Here is a 25,619-nt window from a genome sequence, read left to right as displayed (position 1 = left end):
TGGGGGTCTCTGGATATTGGGGTGACTGTATATAACTGGGGTCTCTGGATATTGGGGTGACTGTATATAACTGGGGTCTCTGGATATTGGGGTGACTGTATATAACTGGGGGTCTCTGGATATTGGGGTGGCTGTATATAACTGGGGTCTCTGGATATTAGGGTGACTGTATATAACTGGGGTCTCTGGATATTGGGGTGACTGTATATAACTGGGGTCTCTGGATATTGGGGTGACTGTATATAACTGGGGGTCTCTGGATATTGGGGTGGCTGTATATAACTGGGGTCTCTGGATATTAGGGTGACTGTATATAACTGGGGTCTCTGGATATTGGGGTGACTGTATATAACTGGGGTCTCTGGATATTGGGGTGACTGTATATAACTGGGGTCTCTGGATATTGGGGTGACTGTATATAACTGGGGGTCTCTGGATATTGGGGTGACTGTATATAACTGGGGGTCTCTGGATATTGGGGTGACTGTATATAACTGGGGTCTCTGGATATTGGGGTGACTGTATATAACTGGGGTCTCTGGATATTGGGGTGACTGTATATAACTGGGGTGGCTGTATATAACTGGGGTCTCTGGATATTGGGGTGACTGTATATAACTGGGGGTCTCTGGATATTGGGGTGACTGTATATAAGGGGTGACTGTATATAACTGGGGGTCTCTGGATATTGGGGTGACTGTATATAACTGGGGGTCTCTGGATATTGGGGTGACTGTATATAACTGGGGTCTCTGGATATTGGGTTGACTGTATATAACTGGGGTCTCTGGATATTGGGGTGACTGTATATAACTGGGGGTCTCTGGATATTGGGGTGACTGTATATAACTGGGGTCTCTGGATATTGGGGTGACTGTATATAACTGGGGGTCTCTGGATATTGGGGTGACTGTATATAACTGGGGGTCTCTGGATATTGGGGTGGCTGTATATAACTGGGGTGGCTGTATATAACTGGGGGTCTCTGGATATTGGGGTGGCTGTATATAACTGGGGGTCTCTGGATATTGGGGTGACTGTATATAACTGGGGTGACTGTATATAACTGGGGTCTCTGGATATTGGGGTGACTGTATATAACTGGGGGTCTCTGGATATTGGGGTGACTGTATATAACTGGGGTCTCTGGATATTGGGGTGACTGTATATAACTGGGGGTCTCTGGATATTGGGGTGGCTGTATATAACTGGGTTCTCTGGATATTGGGGTGACTGTATATAACTGGGGGTCTCTGGATATTGAGGTGACTGTATATAACTGGGGTCTCTGGATATTGGGGTGACTGTATATAACTGGGTGTCTCTGGATATTGGGGTGACTGTATATAACTGGGGGTCTCTGGATATTGGGGTGGCTGTATATAACTGGGGGTCTCTGGATATTGGGGTGACTGTATATAACTGGGGGTCTCTGGATATTGAGGTGACTGTATATAACTGGGGTCTCTGGATATTGGGGTGACTGTATATAACTGGGGGTCTCTGGATATTGGGGTGGCTGTATATAACTGGGGTCTCTGGATATTGGGGTGACTGTATATAACTGGGGGTCTCTGGATATTGGGGTGACTGTATATAACTGGGGTCTCTGGATATTGGGGTGACTGTATATAACTGGGGTCTCTGGATATTGGGGTGACTGTATATAACTGGGGTCTCTGGATATTGGGGTGACTGTATATAACTGGGGATCTCTGGATATTGGGGTGACTGTATATAACTGGGGGTCTCTGGATATTGGGGTGACTGTATATAACTGGGGTCTCTGGATATTGGGGTGACTGTATATAACTGGGGGTCTCTGGATATTGGGGTGACTGTATATAACTGGGGTCTCTGGATATTGGGGTGACTGTATATAACTGGGGGTCTCTGGATATTGGGGTGGCTGTATATAACTGGGGGTCTCTGGATATTGGGGTGGCTGTATATAACTGGGGGTCTCTGGATATTGAGGTGACTGTATATAACTGGGGTCTCTGGATATTGGGGTGACTGTATATAACTGGGGTCTCTGGATATTGGGGTGACTGTATATAACTGGGGGTCTCTGGATATTGGGGTGGCTGTATATAACTGGGGGTCTCTGGATATTGGGGTGACTGTATATAACTGGGGTCTCTGGATATTGGGGTGACTGTATATAACTGGGGTCTCTGGATATTGGGGTGACTGTATATAACTGGGGGTCTCTGGATATTGGGGTGGCTGTATATAACTGGGGGTCTCTGGATATTGGGGTGGCTGTATATAACTGGGGGTCTCTGGATATTGGGGTGACTGTATATAACTGGGGGTCTCTGGATATTGGGGTGACTGTATATAACTGGGGTCTCTGGATATTGGGGTGACTGTATATAACTGGGGTCTCTGGATATTGGGGTGACTGTATATAACTGGGGGTCTCTGGATATTGGGGTGACTGTATATAACTGGGGTGGCTGTATATAACTGGGGTGGCTGTATATAACTGGGGTCTCTGGATATGGAGTGCCGTGATTCCGCTCGGTTATCGTTATTATGGCGGCAGCACACCGACCGGATGCGGATATCAATGTGCGGCTACATCAAACCCCGCTGCCGTTGGCATGTCACGTGACTCTGTGACTTCGCAGGGTCCTTACGGCGCATGGAGCTCAGACACTTCCACTCTTTATGCCACTGAGAAGGTACCTATATTTTTCAGTAGGAGTGGTGACCCGGAAACGCTCAGATGACACCGGAAGTGGGCGGCCCGTATTATTGTTGTGCCGGAAACACGTGGTGATCCGTCAGGAGAAGTCGAAAGTGACCGGATCTCAGGCTGAGGAGGGGAAAGATCAGGGGGGTGAGGAGGAGAGAATCGGGTGTGAAGTGTGTGACCGACAAATGATGAATATGTGATGCCGTGACGTATGTGTCATGTGTGACGTGGCGACGTATGTGTCATGTGTGTGTGACGTGGCGACGTATGTGTCATGTGTGTGTGACGTGGCGACGTATGTGTCATGTGTGACGTGGCGATGTATGTGTCATGTGTGACGTGGCGATGTATGTGTCATGTGTGACGTGGCGATGTATGTGTCATGGGTGACGTATGTGTCATGTGTGACGTGGTGACGTATGTGTCATGTGTGACGTGGTGACGTATGTGTCATGGGTGTATGACGTGGTGACGTATGTGTCATGTGTGACGTGGTGACGTATGTGTCATGGGTGTATGACGTGGTGACGTATGTGTCATGTGGCGATGTATGTGTTATGGGTGACGTATGTGTCATGTGTGACGAGGTGACGTATGTGTCATGTGGCGACGTATGTGTCATGTGGCGATGTATGTGTCATGTGGTGATGTATGTGTCATGTGTGACGCGGCGACGTATGTGTCATGTGTGACGCGGCGACGTATGTGTCATGTGTGACGCGGCGACGTATGTGTCATGTGGTGATGTATGTGTCATGTGGCGATGTATGTGTCATGGGTGATGTATGTGTCATGGGTGATGTATGTGTCATGGGTGATGTATGTGTCATGGGTGACGTATGTGTCATGGGTGACGTATGTGTCATGGGTGACGTATGTGTCATGGGTGACGTATGTGTCATGGGTGACGTATGTGTCATGGGTGACGCGGCGACGTATGTGTCATGGGTGACGCGGCGACGTATGTGTCATGGGTGACGCGGCGACGTATGTGTCATGGGTGACGCGGCGACGTATGTGTCATGTGTGACGCGGCGACGTATGTGTCATGTGTGACGCGGCGACGTATGTGTCATGTGTGACGCGGCGACGTATGTGTCATGTGTGACGCGGCGACGTATGTGTCATGTGTGACGCGGCGACGTATGTGTCATGTGTGAGACATGCGGATGTATTTGCGGTTGTCACTTGCGGTCTTGCTCTTTGGCTCCTGGGCAGGTCCAGCAGCATGGAGGATGTAGAGAGCCCGAGCAGCACGGAGGTTCTGGGGTCACCTGCAGTGGACGGGCCAGAAGAAGAGGTGGATGAGACCCCTAAAGAGCTGCGGGCAGACCCCCAACCCGGACAGGGCGGCACGTGGCAGGAGGACTCTGCTGTGCTGGAATGGATGCTGTGCCGCAAGGAGGGTGGCGAGTGGGTGACGGGAGAGCTAGAGAGCGCTGCGCAGCCGGTCATGTACCACGGTCAGTCCACGGTCTGTAAGGTCAGACACGGGGGTCGCTGCGGTCTCATCCTCTGTCTTCTCTTGTGCGATCAGAGCTCCTGTGGAGGGACTGGCAGGACCTGTCCGACCCCCCCCTCGACCAGCAGTTTGATTTTGCTGTCTTGTCCTACAACATCCTCTCCCAGGACCTGGTGGACCAGAACCCGCAGCTCTACCAGCACTGCGCCCCCCAGATCCTAGACTGGGACTACCGCTGGCCCAGCATTCTCCAGGAGCTGCAGCACTGGGAGGCCGATGTGAGTTACCAGAGGGAGGGGGTAGTAGTCCTTGAAAGGGGTCAGTGCATGTGACCTTTAGCTCCAGAGGTAAAGGACAGGAGCCCCCAAATCTCAGTAACATGGGGGGGGGGGGGGGGGTTGTGCTCCGATGTCTGCCGCTCATGACCCTGCTCTTCCTCAGATCCTCTGTCTTCAGGAGGTGCAGGACGACCATTACCGGGAGCGGGTGGAGCCGAGCCTCCGCGCACTGGGTAAGGCGTCTGCTGCTCTTGTGTGTGAGGTGTTAGCGGGAGGTGACGGCCGCTCTCTTCTCCTCCAGGGTACAGCTGTCACTACAAGCGGCGGACGGGCAGGAAGACCGACGGCTGCTGCACCTGCTTCAAGGCTCAGCGCTTCACGCTATTGGCTGAGAGGCATGTCGAATTTTTCCGTCCTGCAATCAATGTCTTAAACCGTGACAATGTGGCTCTGGTGCTACTGCTGCAGCCGCAGCTCCCTGAGGGGGCACCAGATGGCCGTGCCACTGCCCCCCGTCTGTGTGTGGCCAATACCCACCTGCTCTACAATCCTCAGAGGGGGGACATAAAACTGGCACAGCTGGCACTTCTTCTGGCGGAGGTGGAGACCTTATCCCGGAATCCCGGCGGATCCCGCTGCCCAATAATACTTTGTGGAGATCTGAACGCAACACCGGACTCTCCGCTCTACCAGCTGTTGTACAATGGGGTTCTCAACTACCGCGATCTGCCTGCCTGGAAGGTGTCCGGACAGGAGCGCTACTGCAGCACCCCCAATCCAAGGCTCCTGTGCTCCGCGCTCTGGCCGGACTTCCTGGGAGTCAGTGGCCGCTGTCAGTATGTCAAACACCAGGCTGCACAGGTCAAAGGTAAGGACCAGAACTGTGAGAATGAGACCCCCTCTGGGGCTTCTGCAGTCATCACACTGAGCAGTCTTCTCGTTTTGTAGACAGACGGACCTATAACCGCCAGCGCCTCCTGGAGCTCCGCTACTGCCACTGCGCCCTCCAGAGACCAGAGCACCTGGTTATGATGAAGGGTGTGACGGACAAGAAGCCAGGTAGGTGGCTGAGGAGAGGTAGGTGATGTGTACTCCATACTCTAGCCTCATCCTGTCTGTGTCTCCTAGATCCACGCCGGGAGCCGGCCCATGACATCCTGGACAATGGAGAGCCGTCATTCAGGTATTCACCGGCCATCTGCCTGCCAGTCACTGCTGCTCCTCAGCCCCATTTCTGGTGCATACCCAGGTCTGCTGCAATGCATTGTGGGAGTCAGATGGCCGCTGATGCCCCAGTGTCTCCTGCAGGTCGCAGCCCCTCTTGCTGCAGCACAGTCTGGACCTGACCTCTGTCTACACCCACTTTCTGCCGGCTAAAGGTCGCTTTGAAGTCTCCACGATGGCGCTGGGCAGAGGCCGCACTGTGGATTATATCTTCTATTCTGCAGAACCCATTCCCGTGCGTGGCACAAAGCATGGTGAGCGCTGAGAGCAGCACATTGCCCCCCCGTGCCCGCCACCGTCTCCTCACCCGTCTCTCTGTATCTTCCAGGTCTGAGATTCTATAAGGACACTCAACTGAAGCTTCTGGGGCGACTGTGTCTTCTGTCTGAGGAGGATCTGTGGGCGGCACAGGGACTTCCAAACCCCTTCTGCTGCTCGGACCACTTGTGCCTCCTGGCCCGCTTCAGCTTGGATCTGTCAGCAGCAGGCGGGCAGGAGTAGGGGCGGGCAGCTGCCCCCTGGCAGGACATGGCTTCTGTAGGATCTCTCTCTTCTTTTACGATTGATGGCTGCCCAGCCATTCTCAGGGGTCTGCTGCTCCGCGGGGGAGGGGGACCACATGTATAAAGTGTATATAAGAAACCATTTTAATTCTGCACGAGCTGGCGCCTCAATAAACACCTACAAGAAAGGACTGGCTGCTGTCCGGCCGTTACCCCAGAAAGCAGACGCGGGCGCCACCATCAGCTGATGCTTTATTAGGGAAGTGTAAAAAAGTGCCAGGAGAACTGGCGTCTCCGAATCACGCGTCCTGATAGGCTGGCACATGTGGCTTGGTGATAAGGCAATCTGCAAAGGGTTAATACTGCCCTGTAACCCCCTCCCTAAATCCAGAGGCGCACCCGAGGTGTGTGTCCGCTCAGGAGGAGGGAAGGTCCAAGTGGTACATGGAGGTGAGAGGAGCGACTGTCACTGCGGTGGTGCCCCTCACACTCGGATTTGGTAGCTTCCGAGGTCAGGTAAGGACTTGGGATCTGCAGGTTTGTCCCCTGAAGGCCTGGAAAAGAAAAAGCCGCATGTCAGACAATGGTCCCTGCTACCGGACCCCAGCCCCACCGAGCATGGATGGCATGACCCAGACCCTGGACCCACAAGATCCTGGACCCGGCATGGATGGCGATGTACATGACCCAGCCCCACCGAGACCCTGGACCCAGCATGGATGGCATGACCCAGCCCCACAAGACCCTGGACCCGGCATGGATGGCGATGTACATGACCTGGACCCGGCATGGATGGTGATGTACATGACCCAGACCCTGGACCCGGCATGGATGGTGATGTACATGACCCAGCCCCACCGAGACCCTGGACCCAGCATGGATGGCATGACCCAGCCCCACAAGACCCTGGACCCGGCATGGATGGCGATGTACATGACCTGGACCCGGCATGGATGGTGATGTACATGACCCAGACCCTGGACCCGGCATGGATGGTGATGTACATGACCCAGCCCCACCGAGACCCTGGACCCAGCATGGATGGCATGACCCAGACCCCAGCCCCACAAGACCCTGGACCCGGCATGGATGGTGATGTACATGACCCAGACCCTGGACCCGGCATGGATGGTGATGTACATGACCCAGCCCCACCGAGACCCTGGACCCAGCATGGATGGCATGACCCAGCCCCACAAGACCCTGGACCCGGCATGGATGGCGATGTACATGACCTGGACCCGGCATGGATGGTGATGTACATGACCCAGACCCTGGACCCGGCATGGATGGTGATGTACATGACCCAGCCCCACCGAGACCCTGGACCCAGCATGGATGGCATGACCCAGACCCCAGCCCCACAAGACCCTGGACCCGGCATGGATGGTGATGTACATGACCCAGACCCTGGACCCGGCATGGATGGTGATGTACATGACCCAGCCCCACCGAGACCCTGGACCCAGCATGGATGGCATGACCCAGACCCCAGCCCCACAAGACCCTGGACCCGGCATGGATGGCGATGTACATGACCCAGACCCTGGACCCGGCATGGATGGCGATGTACATGACCCAGCCCCACCGAGACCCTGGACCCAGCATGGATGGCATGACCCAGACCCCAGCCCCACAAGACCCTGGACCGACCCAGACCCGGCATGGATGGCATGACCCAGACCCCAGCCCCACAAGACCCTGGACCCGACATGGATGGCGATGTACATGACCCAGCCCCACCGAGACCCCGGACCCGGCATGGATGGCAATGTACATGACCGAGACCCTGGATCCTGCATGGATGGCATGACCCAGACCCAAGCCCCACCGAGACCCTGGACCCGGCATGGATGGCAATGTACATGACCGAGACCCTGGACCCGGCATAGATGGCATGACCCAGACCCTGGACCCAGCCCCACAAGACCCTGGACCCGGCATGGATGGCATGACCCAGACCCTGGACCAGCCCCACGAGACCCCGGACCGGCATGGATGGCAATGTACATGACCGAGACCCTGGACCCGGCATGGATGGCAATGTACATGACCGAGACCCTGGATCTTGCATGGATGGCGATGTACATGACCCAGCCCCACCGAGACCCCGGACCCGGCATGGATGGCAATGTACATGACCGAGACCCTGGATCCTGCATGGATGGCATGACCCAGACCCTGGACCCAGCCCCACAAGACCCTGGACCCGGCATGGATGGCATGACCCAGCCCCACCGAGACCCCGGACCCGGCATGGATGGCAATGTACATGACCGAGACCCTGGACCCGGCATGGATGGCATGACCCAGACCCTGGACCCAGCATGGATGGCAATGTACATGACCGAGACCCTGGACCCGGCATGGATGGCATGACCCAGACCCTGGACCCAGCATGGATGGCAATGTACATGACCGAGACCCTGGACCCGGCATGGATGGTGACGGGCATGACCCAGACCCGAGACCCTTAATCTACCATGGCCCCCATTACCTAGGTGAGGGGTGCTGCTGCTGTTTGGTGCACAGCTCACCCTGTAGGCAAGCTTCCATGGCCTGAGCATTCTCTGCCCTCGGTGACTACACACCACCGTTTCAGCTGTGCCCATTGGGACAACACTATGATTAGTGGTTAGAATGTGCTATTTCTCCCCAAAGCTTTACACTGTCCCTCTGCTCCATTAGTTTCTGCTATCATCTGTGACTCTGGGGCAGCTGTGTTTTGCAGTCTTTGGTGGTCTGGGTTTCACGGACGTTCCTGCGACAGGTGGCAGGAGATCGGTGAGACTGGCAACACGTGGTTTGATCTGACAGGTTTTCTGGTTTGACGTCTGTGTGGTTTCTGGTGCTTCCCTCACGTCTTTCCTGTGGCTATTGGGGTCATTTAACCTTCTCTATTTATTGTGGTCTCTCCCACGATGCTGTGCGGTTTATAGCTTCTGTGGATCTCGGCTGAGCTCCTGGTGCGGCCATAGCCACTGGAAGTTAAAGGGAACCTGTGTATAGAGCTGGGGACATGGGCTTCTGGATGGCCGCTAGCACACCCGCAATACCCAGTCCCCATAGCTCTGTGTGCTTTTATTGTGTAAAAAAACGATTTGATAGATATGCAAATTAACCTGAGGGGAGTCCTGTCCCCGAGAGGAGAGTCCAGCGTGAAGGAACCCTGCACCACCCCGCATCCTCAGAATCACCTCCTTGCTCCCTGACGTCACAAAGCTAGAACGCCGTAATCTCGCGATGCGAGAGCTAGCGCATGCGCAGTGTTGGCATAGTGTTCCTTCCCTGTGCTGGCATCAGCCTCAGGGAACGAACTGTGCATGCGCTAGCTCTCGCATCGCGAGATTACGGCGTTCTAGCTTTGTGACGTCAGGGAGCAAGGAGGAGATTCTGAGGATGCGGGGTGGTGCAGGGTTCCTTCACGCTGGACTCCCCTCTCGGGCACGGGACTCTCCTCTCGGGCACGGGACTCTCCTCTCGGGCACGGGACTCTCCTCTCGGGCACGGGACTCTCCTCTCGGGCACGGGACTCTCCTCTCGGGCACGGGACTCTCCTCTCGGGCACGGGACTCTCCTCTCGGGCACGGGACTCTCCTCTCGGGCACAGGACTCCCCTCTCGGGCACAGGACTCTCCTCTCGGGGACAGGACTCCCCTCTCGGGGACAGGACTCTCCTCTCGGGCACAGGACTCCCCTCTCGGGCACAGGACTCCCCTCTCGGGCACAGGACTCCCCTCTCGGGCACAGGACTCCCCTCTCGGGGACAGGACTCCCCTCTCGGGGACAGGACTCTCCTCTCGGGGACAGGACTCTCCTCTCGGGGACAGGACTCCCCTCTCGGGGACAGGACTCCCCTCTCGGGCACAGGACTCCCCTCTCGGGCACAGGACTCCCCTCTCGGGGACAGGACTCCCCTCTCGGGGACAGGACTCTTGTCGGGTTAATTTGCATATCTATAAAATGGGTTTTTTTACGCAATAAAAGCAGGCCATTCTGTGTGTTGCATTTCCCTGTCATTTGTATTAAGGCCTGAGGGAGACTCCTGTCCGTCCTTCCTTTTGGAGGAACAGGTTGTCTCAGTCCTGACATTAGTACCAGGGTCCTATAGGGTGAGTTAGGACTTTAGGTACCCGGTGTAGGAGCTCACCTACCTCTGGGGTCTGTCCATGCTGGTAGGTTCCACTAGGAGGGGTCCCCCTTCCTTCCCTAGTTCTCAGGCCCGATTCCCTGTTCGCCCCCTTCCCTCCTATGCTCGGCGTTTCCCTCCCACGTGACTCTGGGTCGGTTCTGTTCCCTGTGTGATACCCGGCTCTAGTGTCCGCTTTTCTACACGTGGGTGTTTTGTCAGTGGTCTGCATGGCCCTACTGAAATGCATTAAAGCCATGAGTTACCGTCTGTCCAGCCGCTCCCTGCGCTGTGGGCTGGCCTGTCCTCGCTGGGGGGATGGGGTGACCTCCCTTCTTCGCTCCTTAGGGGGTGATGGGGGTCCTTTGATTATCTGCAAGTAAACAGCCAGCATTAGTGTGTGAGGAGGCGCCCGGGGCCCCTGCTGGGTGCGGACCATTACCCTGAGTCTCATCTCTCTGCTGTGGCGCTCCAGTTCCCTGCGCAGCTCCTCCGCACCCAGGTTCTGCACGTCCAGCACGGACTGTTTCCAGTCAATCTGCTCCACGCTGTGCGGGTCATGTGACACGTACGGGCCAATCTTTATCTTCCAGAGCGCGTGCCAGCAGCGAGCGTAGGCGTCCTGGAAATCCGCCATCAGCTCGTGCAGGCTCCTGTGCCGCAGAGGCTTGTACATCAGGTCCTCCCGCCGGCTGATTCCGAGGGCCCCAAAGTATCCGCCCCAGTGCAGGCCCAGCACGATGTGGCGGAAGCAGCCGCCCGCAAACTGCGTCTTGAAGCTGATGGGGAATCGCTCCAGGCCGGGGATGCTGTTGGTCAGATATCTGGAGAGCTAGGCTCAGGAGCAAAATGGAGACGCCTCCAGTCACAGCAAAAGCTGCAGACACTTAAGTATAAGACGTGGTGTAACTGCGGCCTTGTGCCTTCAGCTCCGGATGTGACCGGAGTATAAGATGTGTAACTGCGGCCTTGTCCCTTCAGCTCCGGATGTGACCGGAGTATGAGACGTGGTGTAACTGCGGCCTTGTGCCTTCAGCTCTGGATGTGACCGGAGTATGAGACGTGGTGTAACTGCGGCCTTGTGCCTTCAGCTCCGGATGTGACCGGAGTATGAGACGTGGTGTAACTGCGGCCTTGTGCCTTCAGCTCTGGATGTGACCGGAGTATGAGACGTGGTGTAACTTCGGCCTTGTGCCTTCAGCTCTGGATGTGACTGGAGTATGAGACGTGGTGTAACTGCGACCTTTTGCCTTCAGCTCCGGATGTGACCGGAGTATGAGACGTGGTGTAACTGCGGCCTTGTGCCTTCAGCTCTGGATGTGACCGGAGTATGAGACCTGGTGTAACTTCGGCCTTGTGCCTTCAGCTCTGGATGTGACCGGAGTATGAGACGTGGTGTAACTGTGGCCTTGTGCCTTCAGCTCCGGATGTGACCGGAGTATGAGACGTGGTGTAACTGTGGCCTTGTGCCTTCAGCTCCGGATGTGACCGGAGTATGAGACGTGGTGTAACTGCGGCCTTGTGCCTTCAGCTCTGGATGTGACCGGAGTATGAGACGTGGTGTAACTGTGGCCTTGTGCCTTCAGCTCTGGATGTGACCGGAGTATGAGACGTGGTGTAACTTCGGCCTTGTGCCTTCAGCTCTGGATGTGACTGGAGTATGAGACGTGGTGTAACTGCGACCTTGTGCCTTCAGCTCCGGATGTGACCGGAGTATGAGACGTGGTGTAACTGCGGCCTTGTGCCTTCAGCTCCGGATGTGACCGGAGTATGAGACGTGGTGTAACTGCGGCCTTGTGCCTTCAGCTCTGGATGTGACCGGAGTATGAGACGTGGTGTAACTGCGGCCTTGTGCCTTCAGCTCTGGATGTGACCGGAGTATGAGACGTGGTGTAACTGCGACCTTGTGCCTTCAGCTCTGGATGTGACCGGAGTATGAGACGTGGTGTAACTGTGGCCTTGTGCCTTCAGCTCTGGATGTGACCGGAGTATGAGACGTGGTGTAACTGTGGCCTTGTGCCTTCAGCTCTGGATGTGACTGGAGTATGAGACGTGGTGTAACTGCGGCCTTGTGCCTTCAGCTCCGGATGTGACCGGAGTATGAGACGTGGTGTAACTGCGGCCTTGTGCCTTCAGCTCCGGATGTGACCGGAGTATGAGACGTGGTGTAACTGCGGCCTTGTGCCTTCAGCTCTGGATGTGACCGGAGTATGAGACGTGGTGTAACTGCGGCCTTGTGCCTTCAGCTCCGGATGTGACCGGAGTATGAGACGTGGTGTAACTGCGGCCTTGTGCCTTCAGCTCCGGATGTGACCGGAGTATGAGACGTGGTGTAACTGCGGCCTTGTGCCTTCAGCTCTGGATGTGACCGGAGTATGAGACGTGGTGTAACTTCGGCCTTGTGCCTTCAGCTCTGGATGTGACCGGAGTATGAGACGTGGTGTAACTGTGGCCTTGTGCCTTCAGCTCCGGATGTGACCGGAGTATGAGACGTGGTGTAACTGCGGCCTTGTGCCTTCAGCTCCGGATGTGACCGGAGTATGAGACGTGGTGTAACTTCGGCCTTGTGCCTTCAGCTCTGGATGTGACCGGAGTATGAGACGTGGTGTAACTGTGGCCTTGTGCCTTCAGCTCCGGATGTGACCGGAGTATGAGACGTGGTGTAACTGCGGCCTTGTGCCTTCAGCTCTGGATGTGACCGGAGTATGAGACGTGGTGTAACTGCGGCCTTGTGCCTTCAGCTCCGGATGTGACCGGAGTATGAGACGTGGTGTAACTGCGGCCTTGTGCCTTCAGCTCTGGATGTGACCGGAGTATGAGACGTGGTGTAACTGCGGCCTTGTGCCTTCAGCTCCGGATGTGACCGGAGTATGAGACGTGGTGTAACTGCGGCCTTGTGCCTTCAGCTCTGGATGTGACCGGAGTATGAGACGTGGTGTAACTGCGGCCTTGTGCCTTCAGCTCCGGATGTGACCGGAGTATGAGATGGCAATCCTGGTTGGCCCCCTGATGTATATGGTCGTCTGGACACTAAAACTATAATTTATTGCACCTGACTGGTAAAATCGGACAAGCAGAGGGCGAAGCTTTTCGGAGGCGCCTAATGCCTCAGGCCTCCATATCGCTCCCCCCCCCGGGCCCCGCTGACGTGTAGTGAAGGATACATGCCCAGAATGACGGCCTCCAGACATTTGATGGGGAGAGCTTCCTTGGTCATCTCTTTGGCCAGATCCATCAGCCTGCAAGAGAAGAGAAAGTGAGGTATGGAGGGCCCCGGGCCCCGGTCCGTCATGTCTCACTGGCTCATTCAGGGAGGAGGTATGGAGGGCCCCGGTCTGTCATCTCTCACCGGCTCATACAGGGAGGAGGTTTGGAGGACCCCGGTCTGTCATCTCTCACCGGCTCAGACAGGGAGGAGGTATGGAGGGCCCCGGACCCCGGTCTGTCATCCCTCACCGGCTCATACAGGGAGGAGGTATGGAGGGCCCCGGACCCCGGTCTGTCATGTCTCACCGGCTCATACAGGGAGGAGGTATGGAGGGCCCCGGTCCGTCATCCCTCACCGGCTCATACAGGGAGGAGGTATGGAGGGCCCCGGTCCGTCATACCTCACCGGCTCATACAGGGAGGAGGTATGGAGGGCCCCGGACCCCGGTCTGTCATACCTCACCGGCTCATACAGGGAGGAGGTATGGAGGGCCCCGGACCCCGGTCTGTCATCTCTCACCGGCTCATACAGGGAGGAGGTATGGAGGGCCCCGGACCCCGGTCTGTCATGCCTCACCGGCTCATACAGGGAGGAGGTATGGAGGGCCCCGGACCCCGGTCTGTCATCTCTCACCGGCTCATACAGGGAGGAGGTATGGAGGACCCCGGACCCCGGTCTGTCATCTCTCACCGGCTCATACAGGGAGGAGGTATGGAGGGCCCCGGACCCCGGTCTGTCATCCCTCACCGGCTCATACAGGGAGGAGGTATGGAGGGCCCCGGACCCCGGTCTGTCATCCCTCACCGGCTCATACAGGGAGGAGGTATGGAGGGCCCCGGTCTGTCATCTCTCACCGGCTCATACAGGGAGGAGGTATGGAGGGCCCCGGACCCCGGTCTGTCATCCCTCACCGGCTCATACAGGGAGGAGGTATGGAGGGCCCCGGTCTGTCATCTCTCACCGGCTCATACAGGGAGGAGGTATGGAGGGCCCCGGACCCCGGTCTGTCATGTCTCACCGGCTCATACAGGGAGGAGGTATGGAGGGCCCCGGACCCCGGTCTGTCATCTCTCACCGGCTCAGACAGGGAGGAGGTATAGAGGGCCCCGGACCCCGGTCTGTCATCTCTCACCGGCTCATACAGGGAGGAGGTATGGAGGGCCCGGGACCCCGGTCTGTCATCTCTCACCGGCTCAGACAGGGAGGAGGTATGGAGGGCCCCGGACCCCGATCTGTCATCCCTCACCGGCTCATACAGGGAGGAGGTATGGAGGGCCCCGGACCCCGGTCTGTCATCTCTCACCGACTCATACAGGGAGGAGGTATGGAGGACCCCGGACCCCGGTCTGTCATCTCTCACCGGCTCATACAGGGAGGAGGTATGGAGGGCCCCGGACTGTCATCCCTCACCGGCTCATACAGGGAGGAGGTATGGAGGGCCCCGGACCCCGGTCCGTCATCTCTCACCGGCTCATACAGGGAGGAGGTATGGAGGGCCCCGGTCTGTCATCTCTCACCGACTCATACAGGGAGGAGGTATGGAGGGCCCCGGACTGTCATCCCTCACCGGCTCATACAGGGAGGAGGTATGGAGGGCCCCGGACCCCGGTCTGTCATCTCTCACCGGCTCATACAGGGAGGAGGTATGGAGGGCCCCGGTCCGTCATCCCTCACCGGCTCATACAGGGAGGAGGTATGGAGGGCCCCGGACCCCGGTCTGTCATGCCTCACCGGCTCATACAGGGAGGAGGTATGGAGGGCCCCGGACCCCGTTCCGTCATCCCTCACCGGCTCATACAGGGAGGAGGTATGGAGGGCCCCGGACCCCGGTCTGTCATGCCTCACCGGCTCATACAGGGAGGAGGTATGGAGGGCCCCGGTCCGTCATCCCTCACCGACTCATACAGGGAGGAGGTATGGAGGGCCCCGGACCCCGATCTGTCATCCCTCACCGGCTCATACAGGGAGGAGGTATGGAGGGCCCCGGACCCCGGTCTGTCATCTCTCACCGACTCATACAGGGAGGAGGTATGGAGGACCCCGGACCCCGGTCTGTCATCTCTCACCGGCTCATACAGGGAGGAGGTATGGAGGGCCCCGGACTGTCATCCCTCACCGGCTCATACAGGGAGGAGGTATGGAGGGCCCCGGACCCCGGTCCGTCATCTCTCACCGGCTCATACAGGGAGGAGGTATGGAGGGCCCCGGTCTGTCATCTCTCACCGACTCATACAGGGAGGAGGTATGGAGGGCCCCGGACTGTCATCCCTCACCGGCTCATACAGGGAGGAGGTATGGAGGGCCCCGGACCCCGGTCTGTCATCTCTCACCGGCTCATACAGGGAGGAGGTATGGAGGGCCCCGGTCCGTCATCCCTCACCGGCTCATACAGGGAGGAGGTATGGAGGGCCCCGGACCCCGGTCTGTCATGCCTCACCGGCTCATACAGGGAGGAGGTATGGAGGGCCCCGGACCCCGTTCCGTCATCCCTCACCGGCTCATACAGGGAGGAGGTATGGAGGGCCCCGGACCCCGGTCTGTCATGCCTCACCGGCTCATACAGGGAGGAGGTATGGAGGGCCCCGGTCCGTCATCCCTCACCGACTCATACAGGGAGGAGGTATGGAGGGCCCCGGACCCCGGTCTGTCATCTCTCACCGGCTCATACAGGGAGGAGGTATGGAGGGCCCCGGTCTGTCATCCCTCACCGGCTCATACAGGGAGGAGGTATGGAGGGCCCCGGACCCCGGTCTGTCATGCCTCACCGGCTCATACAGGGAGGAGGTATGGAGGGCCCCGGACCCCGGTCTGTCATGCCTCACCGGCTCATACAGGGAGGAGGTATGGAGGGCCCCGGACCCCGGTCTGTCATGCCTCACCGGCTCATACAGGGAGGAGGTATGGAGGGCCCCGGACCCCGGTCTGTCATGCCTCACCGGCTCATACAGGGGCCCCGGACCCCGGTCTGTCATCTCTCACCGGCTCATACAGGGAGGAGGTATGGAGGGCCCCGGACCCCGGTCTGTCATCTCTCACCGGCTTATACAGGGAGGAGGTATGGAGGGCCCCGGACCCCGGTCTGTCATCTCTCACCGGCTCATTCAGGGAGGAGGTATGGAAGGCCCCGGTCTGTCATCTCTCACCGGCTCATACAGGGAGGAGGTATGGAGGGCCCCGGACCCCGGTCCGTCATCTCTCACCGGCTCATACAGGGAGGAGGTATGGAGGGCCCCGGACCCCGGTCTGTCATCCCTCACCGGCTCATACAGGGAGGAGGTATGGAGGGCCCCGGACCCCGGTCTGTCATCTCTCACCGGCTCATACAGGGAGGAGGTATGGAGGGCCCCAGACCCCGGTCTGTCATCTCTCACCGGCTTATACAGGGAGGAGGTATGGAGGGCCCCGGACCCCGGTCTGTCATCTCTCACCGGCTCATACAGGGAGGAGGTATGGAGGGCCCCGGTCTGTCATCTCTCACCGGCTCATACAGGGAGGAGGTATGGAGGGCCCCGGTCCGTCATCCCTCACCGGCTCATACAGGGAGGAGGTATGGAGGGCCCCGGACCCCGGTCTGTCATGCCTCACCGGCTCATACAGGGAGGAGGTATGGAGGGCCCCGGACCCCGGTCCGTCATCCCTCACCGGCTCATACAGGGAGGAGGTATGGAGGGCCCCGGTCTGTCATCTCTCACCGACTCATACAGGGAGGAGGTATGGAGGGCCCCGGACCCCGGTCTGTCATCTCTCACCGGCTCATACAGGGAGGAGGTATGGAGGGCCCCGGACCCCGGTCCGTCATCCCTCACCGGCTCATACAGGGAGGAGGTATGGAGGACCCCGGTCTGTCATCTCTCACCGACTCATACAGGGAGGAGGTATGGAGGGCCCCGGACCCCGGTCTGTCATCTCTCACCGACTCATACAGGGAGGAGGTATGGAGGGCCCCGGACCCCGGTCCGTCATCCCTCACCGGCTCATACAGGGAGGAGGTATGGAGGGCCCCGGACCCCGGTCTGTCATCTCTCACCGGCTCATACAGGGAGGAGGTATGGAGGGCCCCGGACCCGGGTCTGTCATCTCTCACCGGGTCATACAGGGAGGAGGTATGGAGGGCCCCGGACCCGGGTCTGTCATCTCTCACCGGCTCATTCAGGGAGGAGGTATGGAAGGCCCCGGTCTGTCATCTCTCACCGGCTCATACAGGGAGGAGGTATGGAGGGCCCCGGACCCCGGTCCGTCATCTCTCACCGGCTCATACAGGGAGGAGGTATGGAGGGCCCCGGACCCCGGTCTGTCATCTCTCACCGGCTCATACAGGGAGGAGGTATGGAGGGCCCCAGACCCCGGTCTGTCATCTCTCACCGGCTCAGACAGGGAGGAGGTATGGAGGGCCCCGGTCTGTCATCCCTCACCGGCTCATACAGGGAGGAGGTATGGAGGGCCCCGGACCCCGGTCTGTCATGCCTCACCGGCTCATACAGGGAGGAGGTATGGAGGGCCCCGGACCCCGGTCTGTCATCTCTCACCGGCTCATACAGGGAGGAGGTATGGAGGGCCCCGGACCCCGGTCTGTCATCCCTCACCGGCTCATACAGGGAGGAGGTATGGAGGGCCCCGGTCTGTCATCCCTCACCGGCTCATACAGGGAGGAGGTATGGAGGGCCCCGGTCTGTCATCTCTCACCGGCTCATACAGGGAGGAGGTATGGAGGGCCCCGGACCCCGGTCTGTCATCCCTCACCGGCTCATACAGGGAGGAGGTATGGAGGGCCCCGGTCTGTCATCCCTCACCGGCTCATACAGGGAGGAGGTATGGAGGGCCCCGGACCCCGGTCTGTCATCCCTCACCGGCTCATACAGGGAGGAGGTATGGAGGGCCCCGGTCTGTCATCCCTCACCGGCTCATTCAGGGAGGAGGTATGGAGGGCCCCGGACCCCGGTCTGTCATCCCTCACCGGCTCATTCAGGGAGGAGGAATGGAGGGCCCCGGACCCCGGTCTGTCATCCCTCACCGGCTCATACAGGGAGGAGGTATAGAGGGCCCCGGACCCCGGTCTGTTCATCCCTCACCGGCTCATACAAGGAGGAGGTATGGAGGGCCCCGGGCCCCGGACTGTCATCCCTCCGCTCTCACTTACCCGGTCAGTGGCCGTGTCTTCTTGATCTCAAAGAACTGGGTCCCCGTGTGGTTGTATCTGAGCCATGAGTTAAGGTCACAGCCAGCCTGGGCTCCGGAGTCCAGGTGTGGCCCCAGAATGGAGGAGACACTGTGCTCATTGGTCGGCTGGATCCGCTGGTCACATGACTCCGGCTGTAGCCGTGGACCCCGCAGTGGCGTTGCGAGGGGGCCGCACCGGGTGACGCCAGCAGCGTCAGTGCAGTGACGTCACACGCAGCGCTGCCCCGCACTGAGAGGAAGAGAGGCTGAGACTGGAGTCGCCTCACTCGTTGTTCCGGCTGTGGCCGGGGACCAGGGGAGAGGATGGATGTATTGCTGGGACTGAAAGGGGGGAGAGACCGTCTGTGAATGGCCGCTGGGCTGGCGCTGCTGGAAGGGGTTAATTATAACTACTGTGGGAGCAAAGGGGGGATAATTAACTGCACTGAAGAGGGGACTGCTGAAAGGGGTTAATAACTACTGTGAAGGGGGGACTGCTGAAAGGGGTTAATAACTACTGTGAAGGGGGGACTGCTGAAAGGGGTTAATAACTACTGTGAAGGGGGGACTGCTGAAAGGGGTTAATAACTACTGTGAGGGGGGGACTGCTGAAAGGGGTTAATAACTACTGTGAAGGGGGGACTGCTGAAAGGGGTTAATAACTACTGTGAAGGGGGGACTGCTGAAAGGGGTTAATAACTACTGTGAAGGGGGGACTGCTGAAAGGGGTTAATAACTACTGTGAAGGGGGGACTGCTGAAAGGGGTTAATAACTACTGTGAAGGGGGGACTGCTGAAAGGGGTTAATAACTACTGTGAAGGGGGGACTGCTGAAGGGGGTTAATAACTACTGTGAAGGGGGGACTGCTGAAAGGGGTTAATAACTACTGTGAAGGGGGGACTGCTGAAAGGGGTTAATAACTACTGTGATGGGGGACTGCTGAAAGGGGTTAATAACTACTGTGAAGGGGGGACTGCTGAAAGGGGTTAATAACTACTGTGAAGGGGGGACTGCTGAAAGGGGTTAATAACTACTGTGAAGGGGGGACTGCTGAAAGGGGTTAATAACTACTGTGAAGGGGGGACTGCTGAAAGGGGTTAATAACTACTGTGAAGGGGGGACTGCTGAAAGGGGTTAATAACTACTGTGAAGGGGGGACTGCTGAAAGGGGTTAATAACTACTGTGAAGGGGGGACTGCTGAAAGGGGTTAATAACTACTGTGATGGGGGACTGCTGAAAGGGGTTAATAACTACTGTGAAGGGGGGACTGCTGAAAGGGGTTAATAACTACTGTGAAGGGGGGACTGCTGAAAGGGGTTAATAACTACTGTGAAGGGGGGACTGCTGAAAGGGGTTAATAACTACTGTGAAGGGGGGACTGCTGAAAGAGGTTAATAACTACTGTGAAGGACTGCTGAAAGGGGTTAATAACTACTGTGAAGGGGGGACTGCTGAAAGGGGTTAATAACTACTGTGATGGGGGGACTGCTGAAAGGGGTTAATAACTACTGTGAAGGACTGCTGAAAGGGGTTAATAACTACTGTGAAGGGGGGACTGCTGAAAGGGGTTAATGACTACTGTGAAGGGGGACTGCTGAAAGGGGTTAATAACTACTGTGAAGGGGGGACTGCTGAAAGGGGTTAATAACTACTGTGAAGGGGGGACTGCTGAAAGGGGTTAATAACTACTGTGAAGGGGGGACTGCTGAAAGGGGTTAATAACTACTGTGATGGGGAACTGCTGAAAGGGGTTAATTACTGTGATGGGGGGACTGCTGAAAGGGGTTAATAACTACTGTGAAGGGGGGACTGCTGAAATGGGTTAATAACTACTGTGATGGGGGACTGCTGAAAGGGGTTAATAACTACTGTGATGGGGGACTGCTGAAAGGGGTTAATAACTACTGTGATGGGGGACTGCTGAAAGGGGTTAATGACTACTGTGAAGGGGGACTGCTGAAAGGGGTTAATAACTACTGTGAAGGGGGGACTGCTGAAAGGGGTTAATAACTACTGTGAAGGGGGGACTGCTGAAAGGGGTTAATAACTACTGTGAAGGGGGGACTGCTGAAAGGGGTTAATAACTACTGTGATGGGGAACTGCTGAAAGGGGTTAATTACTGTGATGGGGGGACTGCTGAAAGGGGTTAATAACTACTGTGAAGGGGGGACTGCTGAAATGGGTTAATAACTACTGTGATGGGGGACTGCTGAAAGGGGTTAATAACTACTGTGATGGGGGACTGCTGAAAGGGGTTAATGACTACTGTGAAGGGAGGACTGCTGAAAGGGGTTAATAACTACTGTGAAGGGGGGACTGCTGAAAGGGGTTAATAACTACTGTGAAGGGGGGACTGCTGAAAGGGGTTAATAACTACTGTGATGGGGGGACTGCTGAAAGGGGTTAATAACTACTGTGATGGGGGACTGCTGAAAGGGGTTAATAACTACTGTGAAGGGGGGACTGCTGAAAGGGGCTAATAACTACTGTGAAGGGGGACTGCTGAAAGGGGTTAATAACTACTGTGAAGGGGGGACTGCTGAAAGGGGTTAATTACTGTGATGGGGGGACTGCTGAAAGGGGTTAATAACTACTGTGAAGGGGGGACTGCTGAAATGGGTTAATAACTACTGTGATGGGGGGACTGCTGAAAGGGGTTAATAACTACTGTGAAGGGGGGACGGCTGAAAGGGGTTAATAACTACTGTGAAGGGGGAACTGCTGAAAGGGGTTAATAACTACTGTGATGGGGGGACTGCTGAAAGGGGTTAATAACTACTGTGATGGGGGGACTGCTGAAAGGGGTTAATAACTACTGTGAAGGACTGCTGAAAGGGGTTAATAACTACTGTGATGGGGGGACTGCTGAAAGGAATGACAGAGTGGATGCCCATAGAGAATAATGGAAATGTAATATTTGAATTAGAGACAAAACCATGTGACATCTCTGATAATTATTTAGCGGCTACTCTCCAAGTTCAGTGGGATTATTTAATGTTCAGATTACGTGGAATTATCACTGTTTTCTGCAGAATGACACAATGAAATGCCCATAGACTATAATGGGAAGTAATGTGTTATGTAGGACATTAACCTGAAAATCCCACTGAACCTGGAGAGTAAATTACCTGCTACAGATTTATTCTATATGTTGAATGGTTCAGGCACCAAGTCACGTTTTACTTCCCATTATATTATTCCCCCCATCACAGTAGTTATTAACCCCTTTCAGCAGTCCCCCCATCACAGTAGTTATTAACCCCTTTCAGCAGTCCTCCCTTCACAGTAGTTATTAACCCCTTTCAGCCGTCCCCCCTTCACAGTAGTTATTAACCCCTTTCAGCAGTCCCCCATCACAGTAGTTATTAACCCCTTTCAGCAGTCCCCTCTTCACAGTAGTTATTAACCCCTTTCAGCAGTCCCCCCTTCACAATATTTATTAACCCCTTTCAGCAGTCCCCCCTTCACAGTAGTTATTAACCCCTTTCAGCAGTCCCCCATCACAGTAGTTATTAACCCCTTTCAGCAGTCCCCCCATCACAGTAGTTATTAACCCCTTTCAGCAGTCCCCCCATCACAGTAGTTATTAACCCCTTTCAGCAGTCTCCCATCACAGTAGTTATTAACCCCTTTCAGCAGTCACCTCTTCACATTAGTTATTAACCCCTTTCAGCCGTCCTTCTTCACAGTAGTTATTAACCCCTTTCAGCAGTCCCCCCATCACAGTAGTCATTAACCCCTTTCAGCAGTCCCCCTTCACAGTAGTTATTAACCCCTTTCAGTCCCCTCTTCACAGTAGTTATTTATTCCCTCCTTTGCTCCCACAGTAGTTATAATTAACCCCTTTCAGCAGTCCCCCCTTCACAATATTTATTAACCCCAGCAGTCCCCCCTTCACTAAAGGGGGGACTGTTGAAAGGGGTTAATAACTACTGTGAAGAGGGGACTGCTGAAAGGGGTTAATAACTACTAGGGGGGCACTTGGGGGGTGACACCATTTTCTACTGCACCGGGTGACACCAGCCCTAGCAACGCCACTGGGACCACGTTCTGACCCCTCTCGGTGAAGGATACTGCAGCTCTCGGATGTATCTCTGCGCGGCCTCCACGCGCTCTGGCACTGAGGCGGTGGATGTCAGCGCGGGCACTGGTGGGACTGGCACCTGTGGATGAATGTGGACGCCGGTCACTCCCCAGCACTACGCCCACCCCCTGTACAGAGTCAGACCCCCGGCGGGGCACTTACCCGGGGCAGATCCACAGCGTTCCGTATTGACTTGACAAGAGTCTCCCCATCTGGATGAGTCCGTGCCACGTATGCCCACATCCGCTCCCATGTGGGCCCATCTATAGGTAGGCCCCCCCTATTCACATAAAATGGGACCCCTCCATCTTCATCCACAACACCGTTGGAAAGACCCTCAGACATTCCTGATCCACCCACCTGTGGCCCCCACACATCACACCCTGCTGCTTCTTCCCGGGCCCCAAAACAGTGCGTAGCTGGAGCCACTGTCACCCATCAACTGGATGTTACCTTTCCAAAGCCATTCACACCTGCCCCCCCCCCCCAGAGAGCAGCCCCCTACTCCTGGGACCCCGCAGACAGCAGCCCCCTACTCCTGGGACCCCGCAGACAGCAGCCCCCTACTCCTGGGACCCCGCAGACAGCAGCCCCCTACTCCTGGGACCCCGCACACAGCAGTCCCCTACTCCTGGGACCCCACAGACAGCAGCCCCCTAATCCTGGGACCCCGCAGACAGCAGCCCCCTAATCCTGGGACCCCACAGACAGCAGCCCCCTAATCCTGGGACCCCGCACACAGCAGCCCCCTAATCCTGGGACCCCACAGACAGCAGCCCCCTAATCCTGGGACCCCGCAGACAGCAGCCCCCTACTCCTGGGACCCCGCAGACAGCAGCCCCCTACTCCTGGGACCCCGCAGACAGCAGCCCCCTAATCCTGGGACCCCGCAGACAGCAGCCCCCTAATCCTGGGACCCCGCAGACAGCAGCCCCCTACTCCTGGGACCCCGCACACAGCAGCCCCCTACTCCTGGGACCCCGCACACAGCAGCCCCCTACTCCTGGGACCCCGCACACAGCAGCCCCCTACTCCTGGGACCCCGCACACAGCAGCCCCCTACTCCTGGGACCCCGCACACAGCAGCCCCCTACTCCTGGGACCCCGCAGACAGCAGCCCCCTACTCCTGGGACCCCGCAGACAGCAGCCCCCTACTCCTGGGACCCCTCAGACAGCAGCCCCCTACTCCTGGGACCCCTCAGACAGCAGCCCCCTACTCCTGGGACCCCGCAGACAGCAGCCCCCTACTCCTGGGACCCCGCAGACAGCAGCCCCCTACTCCTGGGACCCCGCAGACAGCAGCCCCCTACTCCTGGGACCCCGCAGACAGCAGCCCCCTACTCCTGGGACCCCGCAGACAGCAGCCCCCTAATCCTGGGACCCCTCAGACAGCAGCCCCCTAATCCTGGGACCCCGCACACAGCAGCCCCCTACTCCTGGGACCCCGCAGACAGCAGCCCCCTACTCCTGGGACCCCGCAGACAGCAGCCCCCTACTCCTGGGACCCCCGCAGACAGCAGCCCCCTAATCCTGGGACCCCGCAGACAGCAGCCCCCTACTCCTGGGACCCCGCAGACAGCAGCCCCCTACTCCTGGGACCCCGCAGACAGCAGCCCCCTACTCCTGGGACCCCGCAGACAGCAGCCCCCTAATCCTGGGACCCCGCAGACAGCAGCCCCCTAATCCTGGGACCCCGCAGACAGCAGCCCCCTAATCCTGGGACCCCGCAGACAGCAGCCCCCTAATCCTGGGACCCCGGCGGAGACAAAGCCCCCGATCTCCAGGAGGAAACGCCCTGTCACAGCTGGATCATCATTAACCCTTCAGGTGCAGGGATGGGCTCAGAGTTCCGTTATCTCCAGCATCTCTAAAGAAGGTTTCTGCACTGACAGAGTTAAAATCAGCAGCCAATCACAGCAGTTCTGACATCACAAGCCTGGCCAATCAGTAACTGTGGAGGGTGGAGTTAAATAACTGATAAGGATTTCTTTACAATGTAACTGTCTGCTTCATAGGAGTCACATGGTACAAAGCAGTCACATGACCTCTCTGACCATCCCCTCCCTATGTTCCTGGAAAGTAGTTGATCCCCTGTATATGGGGGTTCTGGTGTAGAGGGGGTTTATATGGAGGTTCTGGTGTAGAGGGGGTTTATATGGGGGTTCTGGTGTAGAGGGGGTTTATAGGCTGTATATGGGGGTTCTGGTGTAGAGGGGGTTTATATGGAGGTTCTGGTGTAGAGGGGGTTTATATGGGGGTTCTGGTGTAGAGGGGGTTTATATGGAGGTTCTGGTGTAGAGGGGGTTTATATGGAGGTTCTGGTGTAGAGGGGGTTTATATGGAGGTTCTGGTGTAGAGGGGGTTTATATGGAGGTTCTGGTGTAGAGGGGGTTTATATGGAGGTTCTGGTGTAGAGGGGGTTTATATGGGGGTTCTGGTGTAGAGGGGGTTTATATGGGGGTTCTGGTGTAGAGGGGGTTTATATGGAGGTTCTGGTGTAGAGGGGGTTTATATGGAGGTTCTGGTGTAGAGGGGGTTTATATGGGGGTTCTGGTGTAGAGGGGGTTTATATGGGGGTTCTGGTGTAGAGGGGGTTTATATGGAGGTTCTGGTGTAGAGGGGGTTTATATGGGGGTTCTGGTGTAGAGGGGGTTTATATGGGGGTTCTGGTGTAGAGGGGGTTTATATGGGGGTTCTGGTGTAGAGGGGGTTTATATGGGGGTTCTGGTGTAGAGGGGGTTTATATGGAGGTTCTGGTGTAGAGGGGGTTTATATGGGGGTTCTGGTGTAGAGGGGGTTTATATGGGGGTTCTGGTGTAGAGGGGGTTTATATGGAGGTTCTGGTGTAGAGGGGGTTTATATGGAG

General features: G+C 56.9%; 2 protein-coding genes across 4 annotated transcripts; one reads left to right on the top strand and one right to left on the bottom strand.

Moving 5' to 3' along the window:
• The first annotated feature begins 2,757 nt into the window (after positions 1-2,757).
• ANGEL1 (angel homolog 1) lies at positions 2,758-6,303 on the top strand. Of its 3 annotated transcripts, XM_040411248.1 has the most exons (9): positions 2,758-2,848; positions 3,923-4,167; positions 4,242-4,444; positions 4,608-4,677; positions 4,746-5,312; positions 5,393-5,503; positions 5,573-5,627; positions 5,753-5,922; positions 5,997-6,303. In XM_040411248.1, the coding sequence occupies exons 2-9, from the start codon at positions 3,933-3,935 to the stop codon at positions 6,167-6,169; spliced, it is 1,584 nt and encodes a 527-aa protein (XP_040267182.1). In that variant the 5' UTR covers positions 2,758-2,848; positions 3,923-3,932; the 3' UTR covers positions 6,170-6,303. The 3 variants fall into 3 exon arrangements, with proteins under 3 accessions (XP_040267182.1, XP_040267181.1, XP_040267183.1); XM_040411247.1 differs by lacking the exon at positions 2,758-2,848 and having other exon boundaries at positions 3,714-4,167; XM_040411249.1 differs by lacking the exons at positions 2,758-2,848; positions 5,997-6,303 and having other exon boundaries at positions 3,716-4,167; positions 5,393-5,507; positions 5,753-5,958.
• VASH1 (vasohibin 1) lies at positions 6,211-23,631 on the bottom strand. Its single transcript, XM_040411251.1, has 7 exons — positions 22,915-23,631; positions 22,743-22,831; positions 18,646-18,702; positions 13,465-13,539; positions 10,743-11,124; positions 10,567-10,673; positions 6,211-6,725 (listed from the first exon to the last, which is right to left on the bottom strand). Exons 1-7 carry the CDS (start codon positions 23,095-23,097, stop codon positions 6,656-6,658), a joined length of 963 nt encoding a protein of 320 aa, XP_040267185.1. The 5' UTR covers positions 23,098-23,631; the 3' UTR covers positions 6,211-6,655.
• Between the last annotated feature and the right edge of the window lie 1,988 nt (positions 23,632-25,619).

Source organism: Bufo bufo, chromosome 11 (assembly GCF_905171765.1).
Source record: "Bufo bufo chromosome 11, aBufBuf1.1, whole genome shotgun sequence".
Lineage (NCBI taxonomy): Eukaryota > Metazoa > Chordata > Amphibia > Anura > Bufonidae > Bufo > Bufo bufo.
This window is presented reverse-complemented; position numbering and strand designations above follow the sequence as displayed.